Source organism: Blastomyces gilchristii (assembly GCF_000003855.2).
Source record: "Blastomyces gilchristii SLH14081 genomic scaffold supercont1.11, whole genome shotgun sequence".
Classification (NCBI taxonomy): Eukaryota; Fungi; Ascomycota; class Eurotiomycetes; order Onygenales; family Ajellomycetaceae; genus Blastomyces; species Blastomyces gilchristii.
The window spans coordinates 591,188-613,037 of NW_003101672.1; the positions used below are offsets into that span (position 1 = coordinate 591,188).

Below are 21,850 nucleotides of genomic sequence, written 5' to 3' on the forward strand. Positions count from 1 at the left end.
TATGGGCGGCCTTTGAAAATCTCCAATGGAGGGCGGAAGTGGGCAAGAGTATAGTGCAGAGCTAGCACTCTCACCATAGAAAAGCCTTGAACGGCAGTCGCATGCAAATGGGCAATTGAAAAATGGTGTTGAATATGTGATGAGTAATTTGACGGGGTCGTTGCGTTGCTTTAATAGTTGCAAGAAGTGGTGAAGCGGTTGGGCAGCCGCGGGGAGCAGACGAGGTCTGTTCTCTTGATGATCGCCAACCGCCTAAACATCGAAGCTTGATCTCGCCTCTGTGAAACTTCAACAGCAACCAACTCCAACCCCAACACTACACACAAGCCCCATTTAATAATAGTCCCAACAACAATTCTTGCGGAAATTAACAGTTATGTCGACCATGGAGACTGAAGAGCCGCTATTTAGGCCAGTCAAGAGAAGAAAGTTCCTACGAAAACGCCCAGAAACTTCTCCAGATGAATCGCAGCCACCGCAACCCTCTCCAGACCCCGAAGCCGCTACTTGCAGATCCCCGGCAGGACAAGATGGAGAAGCCTCAGAAGCACATATGAACGAACCTGAAGAAATAGGCACTGGTATTACAGACATATTCCGCCTTCGAAAGGCGCTGAAGACCCGAAGGGGTGGCGTCGAGTTTACTGCTTCGCCAAAGCCAGCTATTGATCAGCATGGCGAGTCTCAACTAGAGGTCGACTCTACGGCTCAGGATCCTGAAGATATGGTGATACGAGGCATTTCAGATCGCTTTGTTGCTCATACAGGACAGAGAGTGGATGTGGATAAACATATGTACGTTTTCCCCGATATCTCATATTTCTTTCCTCTTCTTCATATGTATGTTTCATATATGTGAAGGACACTATTCTCGCTTTGGATGAACAGAGTGAACGACTAACGTGATAAGGATGGCGTACATAGAGTCAGAGATGACTAAACGTCATCAACAACACAAGAACAATAATGCTACAGATAATAATGACCAACAAGTGTCAGAGGCCACTGTACAGAGCCTTAACTCGGACCTCGTGCTCCCCCAGCGCCAGCCAGCATCGCTAGGCAAGCTGCATGAAATCGACCTGGGACCGGACGCAAAGCTCCGTAACATCGAGCGGACTGAAGCAGCTACTAGAAGGCTCGCCGGCGATCAGGTGCCGGATGAGAACGAGGATAAGGACGCCACTTCGAAGAAAGCACGGCCAGGAGCGAAGGATGGCAAAAACTGGCGTGGCCGGAAGAGACGCAACAGTGAGGATATTAGACGAGATAAACTTGTTGAGGAGGTTCTTCGCGAGAGTAAACGTGAGTTGTTTCTTCATCCTCCTCCATATCCATTACATGCCTACATCTATATTTTCTTTTTTTCTTTTTTGATTGAAAATTTGAAAAATTGAATAAACTAATATGTATCGATACTTCACAGTCGACGTCTACGATGAGCCTGAAGTTGTTAGCCAGCAGAATGACGACCAGGCAGCGGACGATCGCATCGCAGAGCAGTTTCGCCGTGACTTTTTGGACGCCATCCACTCCCGACGCCGCGGAGCTCGGACAAGGACTTCGAAGACTACCAAAACGGATGTTCCGCGCGGCCCCAAACTTGGAGGAAGCCGGAGTGCCCGCGCGGCGATGCGGGAGAAAGCTGCAGCTGCCGCTCAAAAGTGATGATAATGACGAGTATATACTATTATCGGGGGGAATACTAAGATGGGACTCCCGTATGGATATATGCCCATCCTTTTAAAGATTCTATTCTTCTTGCGTGCTGTTATTTGTAGTTTCTTTCTCATTACTTTTTTTGCGTTTTGGAAAGATGGATCGCGCGTCGTTCTCAACCGGATCAAATACCTGTATATGTATATTTATCATTATTGTTACGACGATTCTGTTTTTTATATATTTCATCCTTCCCGTTCATTCAAGGCCCAGACCTGACCTGGGACCATATCAATTTTCAATTGGCCAATGCAAGCAACCCATTCTTTTTCCACGCTGTCTTGCACGCTTTAAGCAAAACAAAGGCAGCGGCGTTAACCGGTGCGTATAGTGGACCGAATTAGTGGGGCCAGGTTATTTGAAGAGAAATTGCCACGGCGGCCGGTGGGTGTAGGTATCTTGCCGACCCGGCCGTCGAACATGTCCGCGGGCCTGGTATGTCCTATACATACATCCATCATGGTTGCAGACAGGCTTTGGAGATGTGTATTGTGTAGTTGGATAATCACTCTTCTATCCTCGTGTATTAAGTATTTAGCAATCCTATGTTGACGATGGGTTACTGTTGAAGCGCAATTCCCCTCTCAAAGTGTTTTACAGATAGGAGAAAAGGGGGGTGGAGTTCAAAATTTATTTCAGGGACGGGAAGTTGGGCCAGGGTAATATCATAATAATAATGGTGGTTATACAGCGTAAGAAATAATGCCTGAGAAACGTAAACAGTATATACACTGATGCATGAACTGGTGTTGAACCCAAGGTTGCCCATCCCTTGTTTGGATCCGTTGTTACTCCGTACAACACCTGCAACCTGCAACCTTCAGCAGAACTGTTCAACATCTCTATATATAGACACGGATGACGGAGAAGTAGCCTGTGGGGGACCAAACACGTATGCGCAATGGGGGGCGATAGCCAACTTTCCGTGAGTTGATCCATTATTCGTAAGAGTGGAGATGCTCAGCAGTGAACAGACAGAAGACAGACCACTTCGGGCGTAACTTACATACGCAGCACAAAATATTTTGCGTGCAGCAACAGCCAAACAACGCTGTGATCGATGTGATCGTTCAAGCAGTGACAAGCAGTGCACAAGCACCGATTCCAGAACCTCAGACAGGGGTCGATCTCGACAGCGGTTGGACCCTGAGCATTGTTCCTGATTTGCCAGCGATGAAACACCATGCTCCGTAGCCTCAATAGCACGCCAATAGGGAGCCACCCTAAATAATTGTTTTTGCCATTGGACGTGCATTCGATATTCCTGCGGACAGCATTATTATATTGATTGTATTCTCAGAAAGAATAGCCGGGAAGGGGATATCTTGCCTCTCATACACCCTAAGTTCGCTCATAGGGATCATGCATAGGTTTAACACAACAATGAAACCAGCTCTCTGAAGGCCAAAACAACGCACGCGGCCACATTGCTGCAATTCTAAACGCAGCGAACCCCAGTCTCATCATGTCTCAAGGACAAACGTCCAGCACAAAGCTGTGGATCCTGTGGCTGAAACTAGAAATAGGCTACCCAGCCGGGCGTTCCAATACAACACCTGCCACTGGTCCCGAGTCTGCTAAACTGGCTAGTGAGGTCTCCGAGGGCCGAGTCGTGAGACCAAAGCGGAAAACAAAAAAGAGAAGGAGAGAGAGCAGAATTGGGATTTCGTGGAGTGGATTCTGCAACGGCAGGGGAATGGAGCTCACTTATCCAACCTGATACATGAGCAGCTCGCTTCTGGGGCAAAAAATCAAGGAGAATCCATATTCAGACAACGGGCATCGCACTTCTCCCAGGCCCTGATTCTCTGTTTACACGGTTTGCAAATTTTCTGCTGCTCCGGATAGGACACCAACGAATAGAAGGCCGTTAGGTTAGGTCAGATAGGAGACGTATCTTCCCTGGAGCTGGCGAATTGATGTTTGCTCTTGTTCCATTTATGGAGACTGCCAGGCGCCTAGATGTTTCCTTCCTTGATATCGACCTGCACTAATATTATTCTTCTTCTGGCTTTGCTTCTCTGAACTCTCGATTTCTTCTCCATCGTTATCACAATCCCATCTTTTTCCTTAAGTTTTGTTTTTTTTGTTTTTTTGTTTTTTTTTATGCTATACAAACTGCCGACTTTATGTACACCTCCGTTCATTTTGTTGCTTTTTCAAAGGTAAGCCTTATATAATTTTGTCTACTCGATCAAGGTTCAGAAATCTACGCCAGACACTCCCGTCTGCACGGCCTTGGAGTGTATATTTTCTTGAAGAAGGTATTCGTACCTTCTTTGTCTTGTCTAACCTTTCATCAGTGACAATCGCCTGGGAGAAACTCGAACCATCCTGTTCCCGATCGATTCGGAAAATATGTCGACCCGACCTTGGTCAATAACAGCTCTTCTTTTGGCCTGGGGCCTGTTTTTAGATCACGTTCACGGAGTAGACATCCTCAAAAACAATGGCTTCACCACTTGCCTTGACAGTTCCGATATCAAGGTCGAAAAAATGAGCCTGGAGTTTGACCGCTCTACCAATACAATCACCTTCGACGTTGCAGGGAGTAGCACAAAGATCCAAAAGGTAACAGCAGAGTTGGTCGTTGAGGCCTATGGCCAAAAGATCACCAAAAGTTTCAATCCCTGTGATGCGGGAACGAAAGTCGATCAACTATGCCCTGGTACGTACTTAGATTACTTATTGGCCTTTTCTCATCTTGCTCATGTCTATTTACAGTTCCCGCGGGGCGTTTTGCGGCCAGAGGAAATCAAAAGGTACCCTCCGAATTCGTAGAGAAAATCCCCTCTATTGCATTCGCCATTCCCGACCTCCAGGCTCAGGCAACAATGTTACTGAAATCGAATGACGGGGGCGGCACTCTTGCCTGTATCAGCTCGACGGTAGACAATGGCAAATCATTAGAAGCACCTGCTATATCATACGCTGCTGCTGGAATCGCAGGGGCTGCTCTAGCATTGTCGGGCGCAGTAGCTTTGGCGTCCAGTGGAGGCCCCGGTACGGCTACATCGAGCCCGACCTTCGGTGAGGTCTTTGGGTGGTTTCATTCTATGGCAACCAACGGCATGCTTAGCGTCAATTACCCGCCGATATACCGCAGCTTCACCAAAAATTTTGCATTCAGCACCGGGCTGATTCCTTGGAAACAGATGCAGATGTCGATTGACGATTTCAGAAATAAGACTGGGGGCAATTTGACACATAACAATTTCCTTTTCCTTCAAAATGCTACCCTTATATATGACAACGGATCTGGTTCCTCGAGCAATGTAAAACGTTCATTAAGCTCCCTTTTCAGTTCATCCGGTCTTGCGGTTCGGGATATTTCAACGACGATCAACGAAACAACCACTGGAGGCGGCCCTGAAGAGGAGGGCGGAATAAATCATGTTGTCAAGGGAATCCAGGCATACGTCGAAATGCTCTCAGTTCCCGAATCTAACACGTTCATGACGGTGCTGTTGATATTTGCAATCATAGTTGCGGCCATTGCGGTTGGCATATTGCTGTTTAAAGTTATTCTCGAGGTCTGGGCAATGTTCTCATATTTTCCACGGAAATTAACGAACTTCCGGAAGGATTACTGGGGTATACTGGCGAGGACAATCACCAATCTGATTCTCGTATTATACGGCATCTTCACTCTCTATTGCGTTTTCCAATTCACCAGAGGCGATTCATGGGCCGCCAAAGCTCTTGCAGGCGTCACACTCGCTATTTTCACGGGAATCCTAGGATTTTTCACTTTCAAAATTTGGAGAGTGGCAAGAAAATATAAGGGGGAAGGTTCCGCGGCTGCACTATATGAAGACCAGGAAACATGGCGGAAATACAGTCTTTTCTATGACAACTACAAAAAGGGATATTGGTGGATTTTCGTTCCTACCATTATCTACATGCTCGCGAGAGGCTGCATCATTGCTGGAGGCGACGGTCACGGACTCGTTCAGACCGCCGGCCAACTTGTTGTCGAGGCAATCATGTTCATTCTCCTTCTCTGGTCGAGACCCTACGAAGCAAAGTCTGGGCAATGGATTAACATATCGATTCAAGTCGTCCGGGTGTTGTCAGTTGTATGCATTCTAGTCTTTGTCCAGGAGCTGGGCATGTCAACGACAACGCAAACTGTTACTGGTGTCGTTCTGATTGCAGTGCAATCGGCACTGACCGGCATCCTCGCCATTTTGATCGCTGTCAACGCCCTGATACTTTTGTTCAAGAAGAACCCGCATGCTGCGAGGAGGCGGAAAGACCCTGGTAAGTTGCTGTAACTATGGCACAAATATCTTCCGATGAAGCGGGCCATTGCTAACGAAACAAATTCAGAAACTATGGATCGCGACTTAGATACTCTCACGCCGCTGGATGCGCGCAACTCCCTTCTAGAAGACTCAAACATGCCTCCACGCTACTCAAATCGGAGAAGCTCAATGGGCTATTTCAACCACACCTCGCCCTACGATCCCTACATGAAGGCATCCTACAGCGAGAAATCACGCCACATGCCTACAAACAGCACCGATCATTTACTCTCAACCAATGCCGACAACATAAACCATGTGAATATGAGGGAGATGAGCCGGACCCCATCACCCGAACGGCAACCTACGTTGCCGGTGATTGGACGGGCGTACTAATTCAACATGTCTCTACACTAGACGTACCACAAATGCATCTTCAGTAGTGGACCACACATACTGCCACACATACACACATCGGCTTACTTCTTCTCCTTTTCCACCTTGTTTAATGTCTATACTTCACTGCATATTCTCCGGCTTTTAATTTCCTTCGTGTTTTCGGCACTGGTCATACTACCCATCAGCGTTTTCCTCATCCATCATCTCTTTCTCTCTGTCTCCCCCCCTCTCTCTTTTCCAATCATATAGAATATTTTAACACAACGTGCTACAATATAACCCGTTCTCTCCTTAACTATCAAGAATTCCAATCCATCTATTTTACTGTGAAATAAAAATATTTCTCTGTTGATTTTGCCTTGATATATTCGTCACAACCACATACGCCAACGAGGGCGTTGTCACTTTTTACTTTGTCGTTTCCGCAAAAAGGTCTCTTTTCTTTTCCGTTGAAAATAAACGAATAAAAATAATAAAGATAAAAATAAAAATACAGAAAGAAAGAAAGAAAGAAATTAGATTCTTCATAGTCTTTTCTCTAGCTTCCGCCAACGCCTCATATTTGATATATCTGTCGTGTGGCCTCAGGGGAGAAAAAAACCTGTCAAGCTGTTCTGCCACTGTACTTCACACATGCACCCAGCAATTTGATATGTATCAATAAGAACACAAAATACTTCTCGCTTCTACATATCCATAGTAAGTGAGCATATCTACCCTGGCGAAAGACTACAATTGGACTTGGGAAAATGGTTGCTTCGCTTTTTTTCTTTTTTTTTCCCTCTTTGTGCCCTTATTTTGTTTTAAATTGTTTATATTACAATACACCTCAAGAAGGAGAGAATTAAGACAGACTCAAATCACTTCGGAGAAGAATAAGCGAGGAAATTATTTCAAAAGCCAAATGACGATTAGGACGATAGAGTCGGATAATCAAATGAACAACACGTGATAAAAATTGGAACAAAATTTGTTATTTACGTGGAGCATTGGAAATGGGTTTTGTAGCGGTAGCGCGATCAAAACGAAAAGAAGAGGAACATGAACTCTGGGTTGACGACAACTTATGAAGGGGCGAAAAAGGTACAAAAAAGGAAGAAATGTTTTGACGCCGTCCGTAAAACAAGAAGCAAGGAAAGGTAGAGTAAACAGAGATAAGAAAGCAAAACGAGGTCGTGTCGAGATTATTAAGAGGACGGAAAAGCACGCGTTTTGAAGAGTTGTATTGATTTGGCCGTGTTTTCGAAGTATGAGGGCCACCAAGCGCACCTATAGAATGATCACCAAGTAGAGAGGAGAGCTCGTTTTGTGGATGAAAGGGAACTCTCGTTGAGTCTTAAAGGCGTAATCGACACGTTGATAGACGAATCCGGTGTAATTATTTTAACAATAAAAATAAACCCGACTCGTTCGTTTGGAAAAAAGTCACCCATATCTATCAGCGTATATCCCTTTGATTTTTTAAGCCAACTAATCCAGTTCTCAGTATCCTATTCGTTTCAAGTGCGAGCATAAGGATGGAATCCCCGATGAGCACCCCGGCCTCCGCCACGGTAGTTCGCCCCTGGTTTCCCCGCGTTTCGCGGCCCGGTAGGTGCATTCGCTGGCGGCGCGCTTTGTGGCTGTGGTGTTATGCTTTTGTTGCTACCAGGCGATGGCCGAGCACCACCATGCTGTGGTGGCATACCGTGGCTTGGTGACATTCCACGGCCCATACCTCCTCCACCTCCCCGGCCCATGCTACCGCCGCTCTGTGGACCAGTTGGGATATTTGGCTGCGGGACGTCATCGTACATTCCTTCCCAGGAAGTAGGACCACCTTGTTGGTACGGAGCAAATCCTCGAGATGACTCGATGGCTCTGCGTGCTTGTTGCTGTTCGTACTTTTGCTGCTCAAAAGCAATTTGCTCCTGAGCATTGTACCCAGGGCCGCCTCTTGGGCCGGAAAAGCTGCCACCCGGGCCGCTCATACCCATATTGGGACCGCCGCCGCCCGCCATTCCACCCGGTGGCGGTCCTCCTACACTCCCACCAACGCCTGCGCCTCCCATATTTCCGCCCATACCAGGACCTGGACCGGGTCCAGCGGCCATGGCATTGTTCATCTGTCCTCCCATTCCGCCTGCTCCAAATCCAGATCCACCCGGACCCGGGCCCTGGCCCTGGTTCTGAATCTGTTGCATATGCTGCATCTGCTGCATCATGGCTGGATTCATCATGCCTTGCATCACTTGGGCACCGGGGACTTGAGATCCAGGACTCATCGCTCCCTGAGGTGCTCCTCCGCTCATACCACCCATCGCGCTCATCTGTTGTAACATCGCCGGATTCATACCCGCCATCCCCATTGCGCCTCCAGCAGGTTGGCCCTGAGCGGCGGCAGCAGCCATTTGTTGCTGCATTAGGGCGAAATACTGTTGCATACGCTGCCAGTATTGTGCCATCATTTGCGGGCTCATGCCACTTGTCAAGCCTCCTTGACTCTGGGTGTTTTGTTGTTGCGAATTCTCCTGACCAGCAGAGCGATCATTGTCCCTACCATAACGATCCTGTTGATCTCTCATGCCGCGGCGCGAACCCCTGCCTCGGTCGTCATCGTCCCGCATATTCCCGCGCGGCTGCGCCTTCTTGACCTCGATCGGTTTCCCGAGGATTTCTAGCGGGCCAGATAGGGTCGCTTCAACAGCTGCCTCGCTGTCAAAGGTTACGAACCCGAACCCTCGAGGCCGGCCGCTATCCTTATCGATCATGAGAGTGGCATCCACGACGCGACCAAACTGCATAAAAAACTGTTTAAAGTCTTGCTCTGTTGCTTCTTGGCTAACTCCACCGACAAATATTTTACTTGTCCTCTCCTGTTCATCTCTAGGAATGGCGCGTTTCGGGTCGATCTATTTGTTTTGCTTTGTGAGCTCATATGTTCTCATGTAGATATCAACAGCTAGCCGGCTATCGCAGTGTACGACACATCTGGTTGAAGTGGGAGCAGGACAATAGCCAAGGGCAGTCCTTACAATTTTACCATCCAGATAATGTTCTTTCACCATCACAGTGTTCACAGTCTTGGGATCTTTGAAAGTGAGGAAGCCGAATCCCCTTGAGCGTCCGGTGGCGCCGTCACGCATTACAGTGCATTCTTGAACTTCTCCGAACTGGGAAAAGTAGTCTTTGAGTGATTCTAGCATGTGGAACATCCGTAGTTAGATTGTTAAATATCCTGCTTCTTCCGGAATGGATTTTGGGTACATACGGTCAGTTGTCTCCCAGTTCAACCCCCCGATAAACATTTTGCTATATAGATAAACCTATTAGTCATAATGGCCCCAATAATAAACCAAAGTTGACAGAGATGCATGCTATAATAAAAATAACCAAAAAATAACTATGCACGCAAAAATGAAATATTTTAGTGCCGAAGTGTACGACCAATGCGTTGCTGAAACTCAGCATCAGAGCTGTGATATGATATCGAACATTGGAACTTCATGAACGCGGCTGCGATCGGTTAAGGGGGGTGGCGTGTTTAGTTTTCATTATCAATCGCTGATCCGACATGTCTCCTTCGCCGGAGTGTTGGTTGCAAGGGTTGAGCTAGCTGCGCACATTGGAAAAATTGACTGAGGAATGATTGCTCCTTTACAAACGGATCTTGGTTGACGGTTTGAATCTCTCAGGCACACGGCTCAATCAGGAGCATCGTCGGATATGCACGTATGCAGAGCTGAAGCCAGTTTTGGCCTGGAAAAGACGCAGTTGTAAAAATTTTTTGGGACGAGTGTACTTTCTTTCTTTTGTTTTCTGTCCGAAGATCCTCTCTGCCTTTCTAAAAGTCCGTAGCTAGGTAATGCTGTTCGATATCCCAGAATTCAAGACAGCTGAAGTGTCTATTTCCTGCTCTGTTCTATCAAGATATATCGACAAGAAGCTTTTAGTAGCAGCTGTACTATAGTCGCTTGAATAACTGGCTCGCTTGGCAAGAGCTTCGTCTAAGTCTCATCGACTCCAATTCCTTCTCACAACGTGGTGGGTGGTAATCCGAGACCCTTGTTCTGATCATTGTCTGGTTGCCGGGAACACTATGTAGGATCCCTCCTTCAAGATCTATCCATCCGCTTTCCCATACTTCCAAGTATCCACCATTCCTGTTCGAGTAGCTCAACCCCAGTAGCAAACCCAATCCCACACGCTTGCACAAAGCCTCCATCAATACCCGGTGTGATACCAAAGTTTCTCCTTGCACGGGGCAGCTTCAAATGTGGGCCAAGTATATGTATATAAATACGTGTGGATAGGGCCAGATCATGCTTCTTGTAGCGAATGTCCGAAATGCCAGTCGATGGCACTATAGAAATAAACCAGTGCGGCAGCGACGATCCAACCACAGCTCGGTATAAATACAATAGCCAAGACAAAATGATAATTCTCGTTTCCCCACGGTTTGCAGCATTGGTAACAGCCCGATGTTTCCGTACGTGAAAGTGGAGAAAAAGAACAATATAAAATATTCATCAGAATGCATGTAAGTACAACTTACCCATCTTCTTTAATACCGGTTCCATGACTCCCATGACTTCCTGACTCTACATGGCTTTGAATATGATCACTTTCCTGTGTCATCTGCGTCGGTTCATTAGCACCATTTCGTTGGTCGCCATTCATCAAATGCTGCTGCTCCGACTGAATTTCTATATGATGGCTTTGGTTATTGTCGCTAGTTGGTTGCTGTGCCGTGGACGTGTTCGTTTCAGTTTGCGGTGGCGGCTGGGGTTCTGGAAAACTTGGCGTAGCAGCTGGGGGAGCTGCGCGCTGCGCGCTGTCATCTGCATCGTAACTGTTTCAACGAGCTTTAGTACAGGCAATTTATAATTCCTGGGCAGTTGGGAAAGCTAGATGCTTTCCGTGAGGTGGAAGAAGCTTACAGATCAGCAAAGAGATCTTCCTCGAGATCTTCTGGTTCAGTCATGATGATGCTGTCGCGAAGTTTCAAGCGTCAAATATATTGAATAAGTTGGATAATCCTCGTATATAAAGTACCCAAGCTTCAGCTACAGTTAGCTTGGAGATGATAGCAGGCGAGGTGGACGCTGTGTTGATATTGAGAGAATTTAAACGGGCTCAAGAGCAAGGAGGAGGTGTGGTTGGAAGACGCGCCGCTTGGCAGGCTAATCCTAATTTGGACATATGGTCTAAACTGAGGTGCTTCTGCGTACGGTATTGTCACGTCTGTTGCAACCAACCTTGCCACAGGTGGAAGGTTCCAGCGCCTCACTAAGAGTCACCATACCACCCTAAATTGAAAGCTTTTCACATCTCAATTTGGCGGTAAGTTAAGGTCAATTTAATAATTTTAATACAAAGCTTCAAACTTATGCCAAGCACTGTCTTTGTCCTTGATATGGCTTATTGGGTTCCATTTGAAGCAATATGATGTGGTGGAGAACGTGACAATACGGTACTAGGGTTCTCACCGTATAAATTCCACCCAGCAGCCCTTCCGCCAGCTATGGCTCTGCTCTATTGACACCTTGACGGCATCGCTAGATATCGTCTACTATTATTCTTCCCCTCTCACTGGGGATTACGAGCATTATCTCCTCATTGCTCCGTAATTCTGCCTCTATATTCCAAGGGTATTCAGATATGGCGAACAAGAAGGCCCCGCAGCAGGTATGGCTCTCCATAAACATGGTGTCTTGGATCCCATGCTGATTCCAATTGATGCGCTGAGCAGGAGATGGTCCAGGTCGGTCCGTACTAAATGTCACCCTTTGGAAGGAATCATAATGCCCAACTGCAAAGATATCGTACTATCCGAAATATTAATCTTTCCTGACTGTTCTGCTAACATTCTGCCTTGTTGCTTGCTTGCTAGACCAAACCGAGTGGGTGTTTCTCCCCCAGATTTCACTGATTCATTTGCTAACAAGCTTGAACGAAGACGGATAGCATCGCCTTTCTGGAAAACCCGATCATCGTCGCAGCAACAGCAAAAACTCCATGGAGTAATTGACCCAAATACAGTCATCGGAGCATCTTACTCCCATGCGGACATGGTGAGGTGAGTTCAAGGCTTTCCCCGCAACTGAGGTTCCTGATATTGATATCTGACTGCGGTTGCGCCCCTAGGACCACATCGCCTTACACGCGACAGCACGTATCACCAATGTCACCACGTACAAGTAGCAATAACCGGAGTAGTAGTTCTACCCACTTGACAGAACCAGGTGGAATCGCACCTCCAAATCGTCAACCGTATGCGAGCTTAATGGCACAACCCGGAGAAGATTGGAGCCATGATGACGATGGATACGAAGATGAGCTTTTCTATGATGATGATGAGGACGAGTTTGGGCTTCCCAGCGTTACGAGCATGCGAAAAAAAGGAGCGTCTCGATATAAACTCCAGACAGCAGGGGGTGATGCGCGAGGGGGTTCAAAGAGCCGTATAAATGGCTCATCAACGCTAAACCCCAATCTACCCTCAGCCAGACTACGCACGAATAGTTCTGATATTGCAGAGGAAAGGGGTATACTCAGTTACCCAACGGCAAAAAAGACGGATGGCAAGATTTTGCGTCCACAATACAAGGAACTATTGACTGGTAACTTTCAAATCCTTATTGGCGATGATGGTAAATAACAACTAACAAGTTCTGCGTTAAGATCCTGCAAATTCGCTCCACTTGATTAACCACTCTCCTCCTCCGCCTAACGGAACCCCTAAAGAGCTAGAGGTTCACTCAAGCCGTATAAGCAGAATCAACAAGTTCAAGCGCATTCTCCAATCAAGTACTGTATCTCTTCCAGAGCTTCGCGACCTCGCCTGGTCTGGCGTTCCCGATGAGGTTCGAGCGATGACTTGGCAGCTTCTGTTAGGATATTTGCCAACGAATAGTGAGCGTCGCGTAGTCGCCCTCGAGAGAAAGCGAAAAGAGTATCTTGATGGTGTTCGACAGGCTTTTGAGAGGGGAAACTCAACCGTGGATAAACCCAGCGGTGCGGTCTCCACATCTAATGGTGGGACTGGAAGAGGCTTGGATGAAGCTATCTGGCATCAAATCAGTATTGATATTCCTCGTACAAACCCTCATATCCCATTATATGGGTACGAGGCAACGCAAAGGTCACTTGAAAGGATCTTATACGTGTGGGCTATTCGGCATCCGGCGAGTGGATACGTACAGGGGATCAACGATCTAGTCACGCCATTCTGGCAGGTCTTTCTAGGGACATATATTACGGATCTTAATATAGAGGAGGGGATGGATCCCGGACAATTACCAAAAACTGTTCTTGATGCCGTTGAAGCCGATTCATTCTGGTGTCTAACGAAACTTCTCGATGGTATTCAAGACAACTATATATATGCTCAACCAGGTATACACAGGCAAGTTGGAGCACTTCGCGATCTCACGATGCGAATTGACTCCACGCTAGCAAAGCATCTCGAACAGGAGGGTGTTGAATTCATGCAGTTCAGCTTCCGCTGGATGAACTGTCTTTTGATGAGGGAGGTCAGCATCCAGAACACTATAAGGATGTGGGATACATATATGGTATATATAGCTCCTCTTTTCCCTTCAAAATCTTCGCACGGCTAACATCGAACCCAGGCCGAGGAACAAGGTTTCTCCCGATTTCATCTTTACGTGTGTGCAGCATTCCTTGTCAAGTGGTCAGACCAGCTCCTTAAAATGGACTTTCAGGTTCGTTTCCCCTTGGTACACCGGGAATGGGAAATTTAAAACCATCAGCTAAGCGTTTATCAGGAAATCATGATGTTCCTCCAAGCTCTTCCCACCAAAGATTGGACCGAGAAGGATATTGAGCTTTTGTTGAGTGAGGCGTTCATATGGCAGAGCTTGTTTCAAGATTCGAGTGCCCATCTCCGAACCAGCACTGGAACGCCCTCAGGCCCGGGTTGACCGGTTCGATCTGTACCAGCATTTGCCGCGGGCCATAAGTTGACATGGTGTTCATATACATCGATTTTTTGAGCCCTTGGGTTTGAGTTTCCTGTCTTCGAGAGATCAACTGAAATGTATACCCTTCTGATTAAAGGCCCACAAGAGTTTGAGGAACTCGCCTTCATCACACATTCGTGCGCGTTTGTCTGCAAGACCCGTTTCGACCTCAAGAACCTGTCTGACTTTCTCCCGGACGAGTTCCCGTACTTTTCCTTTCTTTTTGCGGCCTGGATTCTCCTTCGATGGATTCGAATTAAGTTTTGGCTTGTCGTCCGCAAAGAACTCCGGTACATCTCCGTCATCGTCGACGTCCATAGCGCCATCTAGTTCTTCCTCCAGCTCTCCTTGCTCCTCCATTGTGTCCATCAGTTCATCCTGGAGTCCCTCTACAGGGCCATCTTCGACTGGAATGTTATTCTGGGCACACCATGTTCGGTAATTCGACTCCAGCATATCAAGGACACTAGTGGTACCAAGAAAGCTGGATCTCATCGTCTTGTTTTTCCGCACAAAGGCAACTCTCAAAAGGCCATCCCATTCATCATAACTGATTTGTGGGCGCGGGTTCTTGGGAACAATGCGGACCACGCTCGATTCTACGGCGGGAGGCGGCTTGAAGTTATTCTTCCCGACTTTCATGATGTGGTCGATTCTTGCCCACATTTGAGCATTCACAGACAAACGGCTGTAGAGCTTATCGCCAGGTTTGGCGAAAAGGCGCATTGCGAATTCTCGTTGGAACATGAGAATGCATACTCGTGGTGCCGGATTGATAGCGAGGAGTTTAAAGGTTAGGGGAGAAGATATCTATATATATAGTTACATTATTATTAATCTCTTCTGTTCAAAAGGCTTATAATATGTATCAACCAAGATAAACTTTACCTGGTAAGGAGTGTTGCTGATGCAGACATCAAAATACGGAAGATCCGTTTTGATCACGTCACCTAGTAGAACTTCAAGTCGCTTTTGTTCTGGCTTCCCTTGCACTCGCTTCGTGACTTCGGCAGCCATTCGCGGGTCCAACTCGACAGCAATGACCTTCTTCGCCTTTTCTAGTATTTTGACAGTCAAGTTACCTGTCCCAGGACCAATCTCAAGGACGGTCTTAAAAAAACACTTAGTAAACGACATTTGAAATGTACAAATATATATATATGGTGTCGGATAGCGTATACATCACTTTGTTTTAGATCCGCTTTGTCCACAATAGCCTGAGCAACACCTGGATTTTTTAGAATGTGCTGGCCAATGTCTGTATTCATGCGAAATACATTGTTTGCGGCCTTGGTTTTGGCAGCAGCTTGGGCATACGGGCTGGCCTGGGAAGCGTTATTGCGCTTTTTCGACGGGGCTTTCGGCATTTTTGCTCTGCTCAGCTGTCGGCCACAAATAGTCGGAGTAGTGGGAATAGTAATTCGTGGACGCACAATTCCACGCTTTCGCATCTTCGAGTCGAGTCGTGGGATGGATTGTAATTTTAGGTGTTTTTGACCCTATCCGGATTTATGTTGTTGCGGGCTCCGAGATAGCTTGGGCCTCCCTGACTCTTCATAGATGCAGATGCAGCAACAAACTCCATCGGGGCTCAGCTATCTCCTCTGCGTTCTAGCTTAAGATAGTGCATTCTTTTCATACAATATGACAGGTCGGAAAGACTTTCTCAGTCAGCCTGCGCCGGAAAATTATGTGGCCGGTTTAGGACGAGGTGCCACCGGCTTCACCACTCGTTCGGACTTGGGTCCAGCCAGAGAGGGTCCCACCCCGGAACAGATACAGGAAGCCCTCACGAAGCGTGCACTTCTCCTTGGTGCAGCTCCTCCAACTGCATATGGCGCGTCAAATAGAGGCGAAAAGGGAAAGGGAGACAGGGCCGATAAGCAAATAGAAGAAGAAGAGGACGACCGATTTCAAGACCCCGAGAATGAGGTCGGCCTTTTTGCATACGGGCAGTACGACAGGGATGACGACGAGGCGGATCGGATATATCAAGAGGTAGATGAGAAGATGGATAGGAGGCGGAGATTAAGAAGGTTTGTCTCTCCGCCTTTTTTTTTTTTTTTTTTTTTTTTGTACAAACATATCTCCCCACCCCTATCATTTTGAAAACTGTGGGTTTATCGTGTCTCCATGAAGCGTTTTGGATAGATTGCCGACATGAAAAACCTTTCTCTATCTTAGGGAAGCTCGAGAACAACAAGAGCGCGAAGAATACGAACGAAACAACCCGAAGATCCAGCAGCAATTTGCGGACCTCAAACGCTCCTTAGCTACAGTAACCGATGAAGATTGGGCAAATATCCCAGAGGTTGGTGACCTCACGGGAAAGAACCGAAGGGCCAAACAAAACTTGAGAAATCGATTCTACGCCGTCCCAGATAGTGTTATTGCCAGCGCAAGAGATTCTACTGAATTTAACACCACAATCGCGGAAGACGGCACGGAGACCGTAGTGCCGCGTGGGGAAACGGATGGCACAATTACAAACTTTGCAGATATTGGCGCCGCGAGAGATAAAGTCCTTCAGGTTAGACTTGATCAGGCTGCTCAAGGATCGACAGGTGACGCGGCAGCTGGAAGTGCAACTAACATCGATCCAAAGGGCTATTTGACCAGCTTAACCAAGTCTGAACTAAAGGCCGGGGAAGTGGAAATTGGGGACATTAAGCGAGTCCGGGTGTTGCTAGAATCAGTCACGAAAACAAACCCTAAGTATGCCCCAGGATGGATAGCTATCGCTCGTTTGGAAGAGATCGCAGGCCGGATAGTTGCTGCAAGGAGCTATATTGCTAAAGGATGCGAACTATGCCCAAAAAGCGAAGATGCGTGGCTGGAAAATATACGGCTCAATGACAATCATAATGCAAAGATTATTGCTGCCAACGCGATTAAAAATAACGACACCTCGACTAGACTCTGGATTGAGGCCATGAGGCTAGAATCAGACCCCCGGGCTAAAAAGAATGTTCTAAGACAAGCTATTCTCCACATTCCGCAATCTGTTGCCATTTGGAAGGAAGCGGTTAATCTTGAAGAGGACCCCGCAGATGCACGCCTTCTTCTCGCCAAAGCAACCGAAATGATTCCCCTTTCAGTAGAGCTATGGCTGGCCTTGGCTCGTCTTGAAACCCCAGAGAATGCGCAAAAGGTCCTAAACGCTGCGCGGAAGGCGGTCCCAACTAGCCACGAAGTATGGATTGCGGCTGCTCGACTCCAAGAACAAATGGGGACTGCTGGTAGGGTCAACGTGATGAAACGGGCTGTCCAAGAATTAGCGAGGGAATCTGCCATGTTAAAACGAGAAGAGTGGATCGCAGAAGCGGAAAAATGTGAGGAGGAAGGAGCAGTTCTTACTTGCGCTGCTATTATTCGGGAAACCCTGGGTTGGGGCTTGGATGAAGACGATGATCGAAAAGATATCTGGATGGAAGACGCTCGAGGAAGCATTGCTAGGGGCAAGTACGAAACCGCGAGAGCAATATATGCTTACGCGTTGCGAGTATTTGTCAATAAGAAAAATATCTGGCTTGCTGCAGCGGACTTGGAACGTAATCATGGTACCAAAGAAAGCCTATGGCAGCTATTGGACAAGGCCGTGGAAGCCTGCCCGCAAAGTGAGAGCTTGTGGATGCAGCTTGCGAAAGAAAAATGGCAAGCTGGAGAAATTGACAATGCTAGAAGGGTTCTTGGAAGGGCATTCAATCAAAATCCAGATAACGAAGACATTTGGCTTGCGGCCGTCAAGCTAGAAGCGGATGCGAATCAGACTGAACATGCAAGGGAACTCCTCTCGACGGCACGTCGCGAAGCCGGGACCGATCGTGTCTGGATCAAGAGTGTTGCATTTGAGCGCCAGTTAGGGAACAGGGAACAGGCTCTCGACCTTGTTAATCAAGGGCTTCAACTTTACCCTAAAGCGGATAAGTTGTGGATGATGAAAGGTCAAATATATGAGGAACAAAATAAATACCCTCAAGCCAGAGAAGCATATGGAACCGGAACCAGAGCGTGCCCTAAATCCGTACCCCTGTGGCTCCTTGCATCTCGCCTCGAAGAAAAAGCAGGAGTAGTCGTCAAGGCACGATCCATCCTTGATCGAGCGCGCCTCGCAGTGCCCAAGAATGCAGAGCTCTGGACTGAAACCGTACGTGTTGAACGGCGTGCAAACAACATAAACCAGGCCAAAGTGCTCATGGCGAAGGCCCTACAGGAAGTCCCTAATTCAGGTCTTCTATGGAGCGAGAGTATCTGGCACCTGGAACCGCGAACACACCGGAAGCCGCGAAGTCTAGAAGCTATCAAGAAGGTGGATAACGATCCCATCTTATTTGTGACAGTAGCGCGCATCTTTTGGGGTGAGCGAAGACTCGACAAAGCCATGACGTGGTTTGAGAAGGCGATTGTCTCAAATAGCGATTTGGGAGATGTGTGGGCGTGGTACTATAAGTTCTTATTGCAGCATGGTACTGATGTACGCAGATGGCTCCTTCATTCTACCTTTCCCAGCTTTTATGAGAGATAACTGATATATCATCTTCTACCCAACAGGAAAAGAGAGAAGACGTCATCAGCAAATGCATATCCAACGAGCCGAAGCATGGCGAGGTTTGGCAATTCATTGCGAAAGATCCAGCCAACGCGCATAAGTCAACAGAGGAAATTCTAAAACTCACGGCGGCGCGTTTGGAATAGAAGAAAGTTTGTTTTTGAATGTTGAATGCACATCCCGATTTCGTTTCACATTTCAAGCTGTATTGATACAGATTATTTTGTTTGTTATCCCTCAAATTTCCGGATTGATAGGCGGTTACGGTGTTCTTGGCTAGGAAACTCTTCGAACATGGGAATATGGCGAAATGACTTACAATCAAACTTTATATGTAACCTTTCCATTGGCAACAAAGTCCATTTATCTTAACAGCTACACTGAAGTTAACGGGTTCATATATTATGATAATGTTATGAGGATATCTGCTCTGTTCATTTATAAATACACCACCAGTAACGCATTCATCAGGAATTGCAACCCGTATGAACCTGGACAACAGAATACGTAACGATGATATCTGGATCTGATAGCACGGGCCCAACGATTGGCACAATGACAAGAACAATGGCTGTAAATATTCAGAGACAAACGGGTTGCCCTTTTCCAGCAGAGACACTATTAGCTGAAACCCACTCCTCCCAGAATAGTAAAGCATAATTCCCAAGTTAATCAATTTTTGTGAGAAAGTAGCCCACACAAGCGCGCGCCGGAAGTATAAGTATATAGATACAGGAAGGAAAAACAATAGGAAGAAGCAAAAAAAGAAGAAAATAGAAACCCTTAAATCACCCATGCACCGGGCCCCGCCACAAAGCATGAAAATCACGAGGTATCCCAAAGTAATGAATAATGAATCCCACCTCATTCAGAGTCGGTGGTCATTATGGTTTATATATAGGGGGTAATAGAAAACAAACAAAAAAACACACAAGGCAAAGGGGTAAATAAACATAGTAAACAATAAAAATGGTGGCAGAGCAAGTAATAAAGGAAGACCAAAAAGAAAAAGGTCCCAAACGCCTTAGCCACCGACTCACTCACTCCAATGGTATATACATGACCAACATTCCTAGATACGAGGAATGAAATGAAAATGGACGTGAAAAGTAGTACAAATGGGCAGACGCCTCACGCTGCCATCGAAAGGCAATCATCAAGAAGGCTTCCTAGCTGGGCTTGATCCTTGGGAGTTGCGCCATCCCACTCCCAACCGGATTCGTCAATATCCATATCATCGGAGTACCCATCGACCCCGTTTAGGTGGTTGGCTTCGTTTAAGCTCTCCATGTAGTCTTGTCGTTCAGCTTCAAGCTCTTCCTCGACGTATCCGCCCAATATCTCATCGACGACCAGGGGCATATGTCCTAGCAGGCCGCCGCCAAGTTCCAGGGCCAATCTCAAGTCCGGCACACCAAGTGCTTGTCTTGTGTTTGCTTCCTTGGCCTCGACGGGGAGGAAGCCACTTGTCGTGTTCTTTACTAACTCTCCTCGGGTGAATGCCATTTCTTCGCGTTCAAGCTGCCGTCGGTACTTTCGCGTCATGGTTCCATTGATGGTCCCCGAGGGTCCATTCAGTCTTGTTCTCGCGAACACAGTAGACAGGAATTCCTTTACAAAATTTTCGGTTGCGATGGACATGAACACCGCGCATGGAAATGAAGCTCCGTTGACCACCGACTCCTCGTAGCATATTGGGACCATGCGCGCATATATCGAATCTGCATCGGGAAATTCCCCGATTTCCGAGGCTAGGGGTTGAGCGTAACGTTTTCGAATTTCAAGTTCCCAGTCTAGAGTAAAAAAATTAGGTTTTTATATTCACAAACTCCGCCATAGCCATGTACTGATATACACCTACTTGTTTTGTTCAGCCCTCCAGCACTGGCAGGTACTTGATCGGGGAGCCGGATCTGTTTGGCCTGGTGATACTCCTCGAGTGGATTGGGTATAGAATGGGGGTCCGGCTATTTAAAAAAGAAAAAATATATATCCTGGTCAGAACACCACCGTCTTTATACCCACCAAAAAAGTGACACTTTTAGATAGACATAGACACACATACCTCAGGAAGCGCCTTTAATCTTCGTCTATCTTTTGGTGGCAATTGTTTAACCTCCGTTTTAAGTCTCTGCTCCGCCGCATCGCCGGATATAGGCTTTGATACTACCGTCGGTTTATCATGCGCAGAAACCCAGCCTGCAATGCCATGGTCCGGAAGGTCTCTCGTAAGGTTGCCAATGATTGCGCATACGAAGTTGTTATGTAGGTGCTCGATTTTAGGGTCAGAGGAGAGGAAATGGTCGACTCGCGATGCGAATTCATGCTGGTTCAGATGGCCTGTTACATCCCCGCACAAAACAAAAATAGGGAATTACAACGTTAGAAAAAAACTCTCGTCAATATTAGCTTAACAAGGAAATGGGAAGTTATAAATCAACGTACCTAGAAGAAAGAGAGCGATAGCCTCCTTGTACTCTGTCCAGTGAATGCCGATGGCCGCCTTTAACTCCGTATATATCGGCTCAAGGTCAAGTCGCGGAACAGAAATAAGAGCCTTGGATGTTTTCTGGGTCGTTACCGGAGGCAGAACAACAGGCTGCTTGGTCACCGGGATAGTAGACGATGAAGTTGCCCCAGTCAGCGCGGCCGGGTCGATCTGCATTGTGCTTCAAGGACAGAAGGGAACCAGCGGCGCGAGGGGCTGCGCGAAGCCAGAGGAAGATGTAGATTACGCCCTCATGCAAAAGGAATGGACGGCTTTATACCAGATGGCGATGGGAAAGGGGAAGAGAGGTCATTTAGAGATGGAATATAAGGGGAATGCTCGATACGCGATGGACGAGGTCGTTGGTTCCCCGCAGGGAGTGAGGTTGAGATGGAGCGGTGGTGATTAGAGAGTGCGTGGGTTTAAGTTTGGGGAGCCGGCGGATGGTTGAAACCAACAACTTACGAAAGGCTCTGCATAAGCA

At 47.2% G+C, this 21,850-nt stretch overlaps 8 protein-coding genes across 9 annotated transcripts; 5 read left to right on the top strand and 3 right to left on the bottom strand.

Moving 5' to 3' along the window:
- Nucleotides 1-260: 260 nt before the first annotated feature.
- On the top strand, nt 261-2,437 carry BDBG_05399 (uncharacterized protein). Its single transcript, XM_002623845.2, has 3 exons — nt 261-795; nt 911-1,305; nt 1,427-2,437. The coding sequence occupies exons 1-3, from the start codon at nt 377-379 to the stop codon at nt 1,666-1,668; spliced, it is 1,056 nt and encodes a 351-aa protein (XP_002623891.2). The 5' UTR covers nt 261-376; the 3' UTR covers nt 1,669-2,437.
- A 747-nt stretch (nt 2,438-3,184) lies between these two features.
- Nucleotides 3,185-3,439, top strand: BDBG_17262 (uncharacterized protein; the record flags this gene model as incomplete). Its single annotated transcript, XM_031725024.1, has 1 exon — nt 3,185-3,439. The coding sequence occupies one exon, from the start codon at nt 3,185-3,187 to the stop codon at nt 3,437-3,439; it is 255 nt and encodes an 84-aa protein (XP_031578944.1).
- Nucleotides 3,440-3,825: 386 nt separating this feature from the next.
- BDBG_05400 (DUF907 domain-containing protein) lies at nt 3,826-6,362 on the top strand (the record flags this gene model as incomplete). Its single annotated transcript, XM_002623846.2, has 4 exons — nt 3,826-3,884; nt 4,023-4,387; nt 4,444-5,982; nt 6,052-6,362. The coding sequence occupies 4 exons, from the start codon at nt 3,826-3,828 to the stop codon at nt 6,360-6,362; spliced, it is 2,274 nt and encodes a 757-aa protein (XP_002623892.2).
- Nucleotides 6,363-7,864: 1,502 nt separating this feature from the next.
- On the bottom strand, nt 7,865-11,328 carry BDBG_17263 (uncharacterized protein; the record flags this gene model as incomplete). The annotated part of the gene is made up of 5 exons (XM_002623847.2): nt 7,865-9,256; nt 9,380-9,543; nt 9,616-9,656; nt 10,900-11,196; nt 11,285-11,328. 5 exons carry the CDS (start codon nt 11,326-11,328, stop codon nt 7,865-7,867), a joined length of 1,938 nt encoding a protein of 645 aa, XP_002623893.2.
- A 299-nt stretch (nt 11,329-11,627) lies between these two features.
- On the top strand, nt 11,628-15,758 carry BDBG_05403. Of its 2 annotated transcripts, XM_031722129.1 has the most exons (8): nt 11,628-12,032; nt 12,097-12,112; nt 12,238-12,247; nt 12,304-12,423; nt 12,492-12,967; nt 13,029-13,921; nt 13,979-14,071; nt 14,135-15,758. In XM_031722129.1, exons 1-8 carry the CDS (start codon nt 12,006-12,008, stop codon nt 14,288-14,290), a joined length of 1,791 nt encoding a protein of 596 aa, XP_031578945.1. In that variant the 5' UTR covers nt 11,628-12,005; the 3' UTR covers nt 14,291-15,758. The 2 variants fall into 2 exon arrangements, with proteins under 2 accessions (XP_031578945.1, XP_031578946.1); XM_031722130.1 differs by having other exon boundaries at nt 11,697-12,032; nt 12,097-12,247; nt 14,135-15,529.
- Nucleotides 12,703-15,987, bottom strand: BDBG_05404 (16S rRNA (-N6/-N6)-dimethyltransferase). The gene is made up of 4 exons (XM_002623850.2): nt 15,511-15,987; nt 15,218-15,439; nt 13,548-15,139; nt 12,703-13,413 (listed from the first exon to the last, which is right to left on the bottom strand). Exons 1-3 carry the CDS (start codon nt 15,778-15,780, stop codon nt 14,396-14,398), a joined length of 1,236 nt encoding a protein of 411 aa, XP_002623896.2. The 5' UTR covers nt 15,781-15,987; the 3' UTR covers nt 12,703-13,413; nt 13,548-14,395.
- BDBG_05405 (pre-mRNA splicing factor prp1) lies at nt 15,849-19,596 on the top strand. Its single transcript, XM_002623851.2, has 3 exons — nt 15,849-16,365; nt 16,514-18,803; nt 18,881-19,596. The coding sequence occupies exons 1-3, from the start codon at nt 15,974-15,976 to the stop codon at nt 19,022-19,024; spliced, it is 2,826 nt and encodes a 941-aa protein (XP_002623897.1). The 5' UTR covers nt 15,849-15,973; the 3' UTR covers nt 19,025-19,596.
- BDBG_05406 (transcriptional coactivator HFI1/ADA1) lies at nt 19,247-21,842 on the bottom strand. The gene is made up of 4 exons (XM_002623852.2): nt 21,324-21,842; nt 20,944-21,218; nt 20,740-20,845; nt 19,247-20,671 (listed from the first exon to the last, which is right to left on the bottom strand). Exons 1-4 carry the CDS (start codon nt 21,541-21,543, stop codon nt 20,010-20,012), a joined length of 1,263 nt encoding a protein of 420 aa, XP_002623898.1. The 5' UTR covers nt 21,544-21,842; the 3' UTR covers nt 19,247-20,009.
- Nucleotides 21,843-21,850: the final 8 nt, after the last annotated feature.

Excerpts from the sequence above, each read along its gene's own strand:
- BDBG_05399 (XM_002623845.2), top strand. The coding sequence starts at position 377 with ATGTCGACCATGGAGACTGAAGAGCCGCTATTTAGGCCAGTCAAGAGA. Across the intron at positions 796-910 it reads GTGGATGTGGATAAACATAT|GATGGCGTACATAGAGTCAG; the intron begins GTACGTTTTCCC and ends TAACGTGATAAG. Across the intron at positions 1,306-1,426 it reads GGTTCTTCGCGAGAGTAAAC|TCGACGTCTACGATGAGCCT; the intron begins GTGAGTTGTTTC and ends GATACTTCACAG.
- BDBG_05403 (XM_031722129.1), top strand. The coding sequence starts at position 12,006 with ATGGCGAACAAGAAGGCCCCGCAGCAG. Across the intron at positions 13,922-13,978 it reads GGATGTGGGATACATATATG|GCCGAGGAACAAGGTTTCTC; the intron begins GTATATATAGCT and ends CATCGAACCCAG. Across the intron at positions 14,072-14,134 it reads TCCTTAAAATGGACTTTCAG|GAAATCATGATGTTCCTCCA; the intron begins GTTCGTTTCCCC and ends AGCGTTTATCAG.
- BDBG_05404 (XM_002623850.2), bottom strand. The coding sequence starts at position 15,780 with ATGCGAAAGCGTGGAATTGTGCGTCCACGAATTACTATTCCCACTACT. Across the intron at positions 15,440-15,510 it reads CGGATCTAAAACAAAGTGAT|ACCGTCCTTGAGATTGGTCC; the intron begins GTATACGCTATC and ends TGTTTTTTTAAG. Across the intron at positions 15,140-15,217 it reads TCAGCAACACTCCTTACCAG|ATATCTTCTCCCCTAACCTT; the intron begins GTAAAGTTTATC and ends CTATATATATAG.
- BDBG_05405 (XM_002623851.2), top strand. The coding sequence starts at position 15,974 with ATGACAGGTCGGAAAGACTTTCTCAGTCAGCCTGCGCCGGAAAATTAT. Across the intron at positions 16,366-16,513 it reads AGGAGGCGGAGATTAAGAAG|GGAAGCTCGAGAACAACAAG; the intron begins GTTTGTCTCTCC and ends TCTCTATCTTAG. Across the intron at positions 18,804-18,880 it reads TATTGCAGCATGGTACTGAT|GAAAAGAGAGAAGACGTCAT; the intron begins GTACGCAGATGG and ends TCTACCCAACAG.
- BDBG_05406 (XM_002623852.2), bottom strand. The coding sequence starts at position 21,543 with ATGCAGATCGACCCGGCCGCGCTGACTGGGGCAACTTCATCGTCTACT. Across the intron at positions 20,846-20,943 it reads GATTAAAGGCGCTTCCTGAG|CCGGACCCCCATTCTATACC; the intron begins GTATGTGTGTCT and ends TTTTTTAAATAG. Across the intron at positions 20,672-20,739 it reads TGGAGGGCTGAACAAAACAA|ACTGGGAACTTGAAATTCGA; the intron begins GTAGGTGTATAT and ends TTTTTACTCTAG.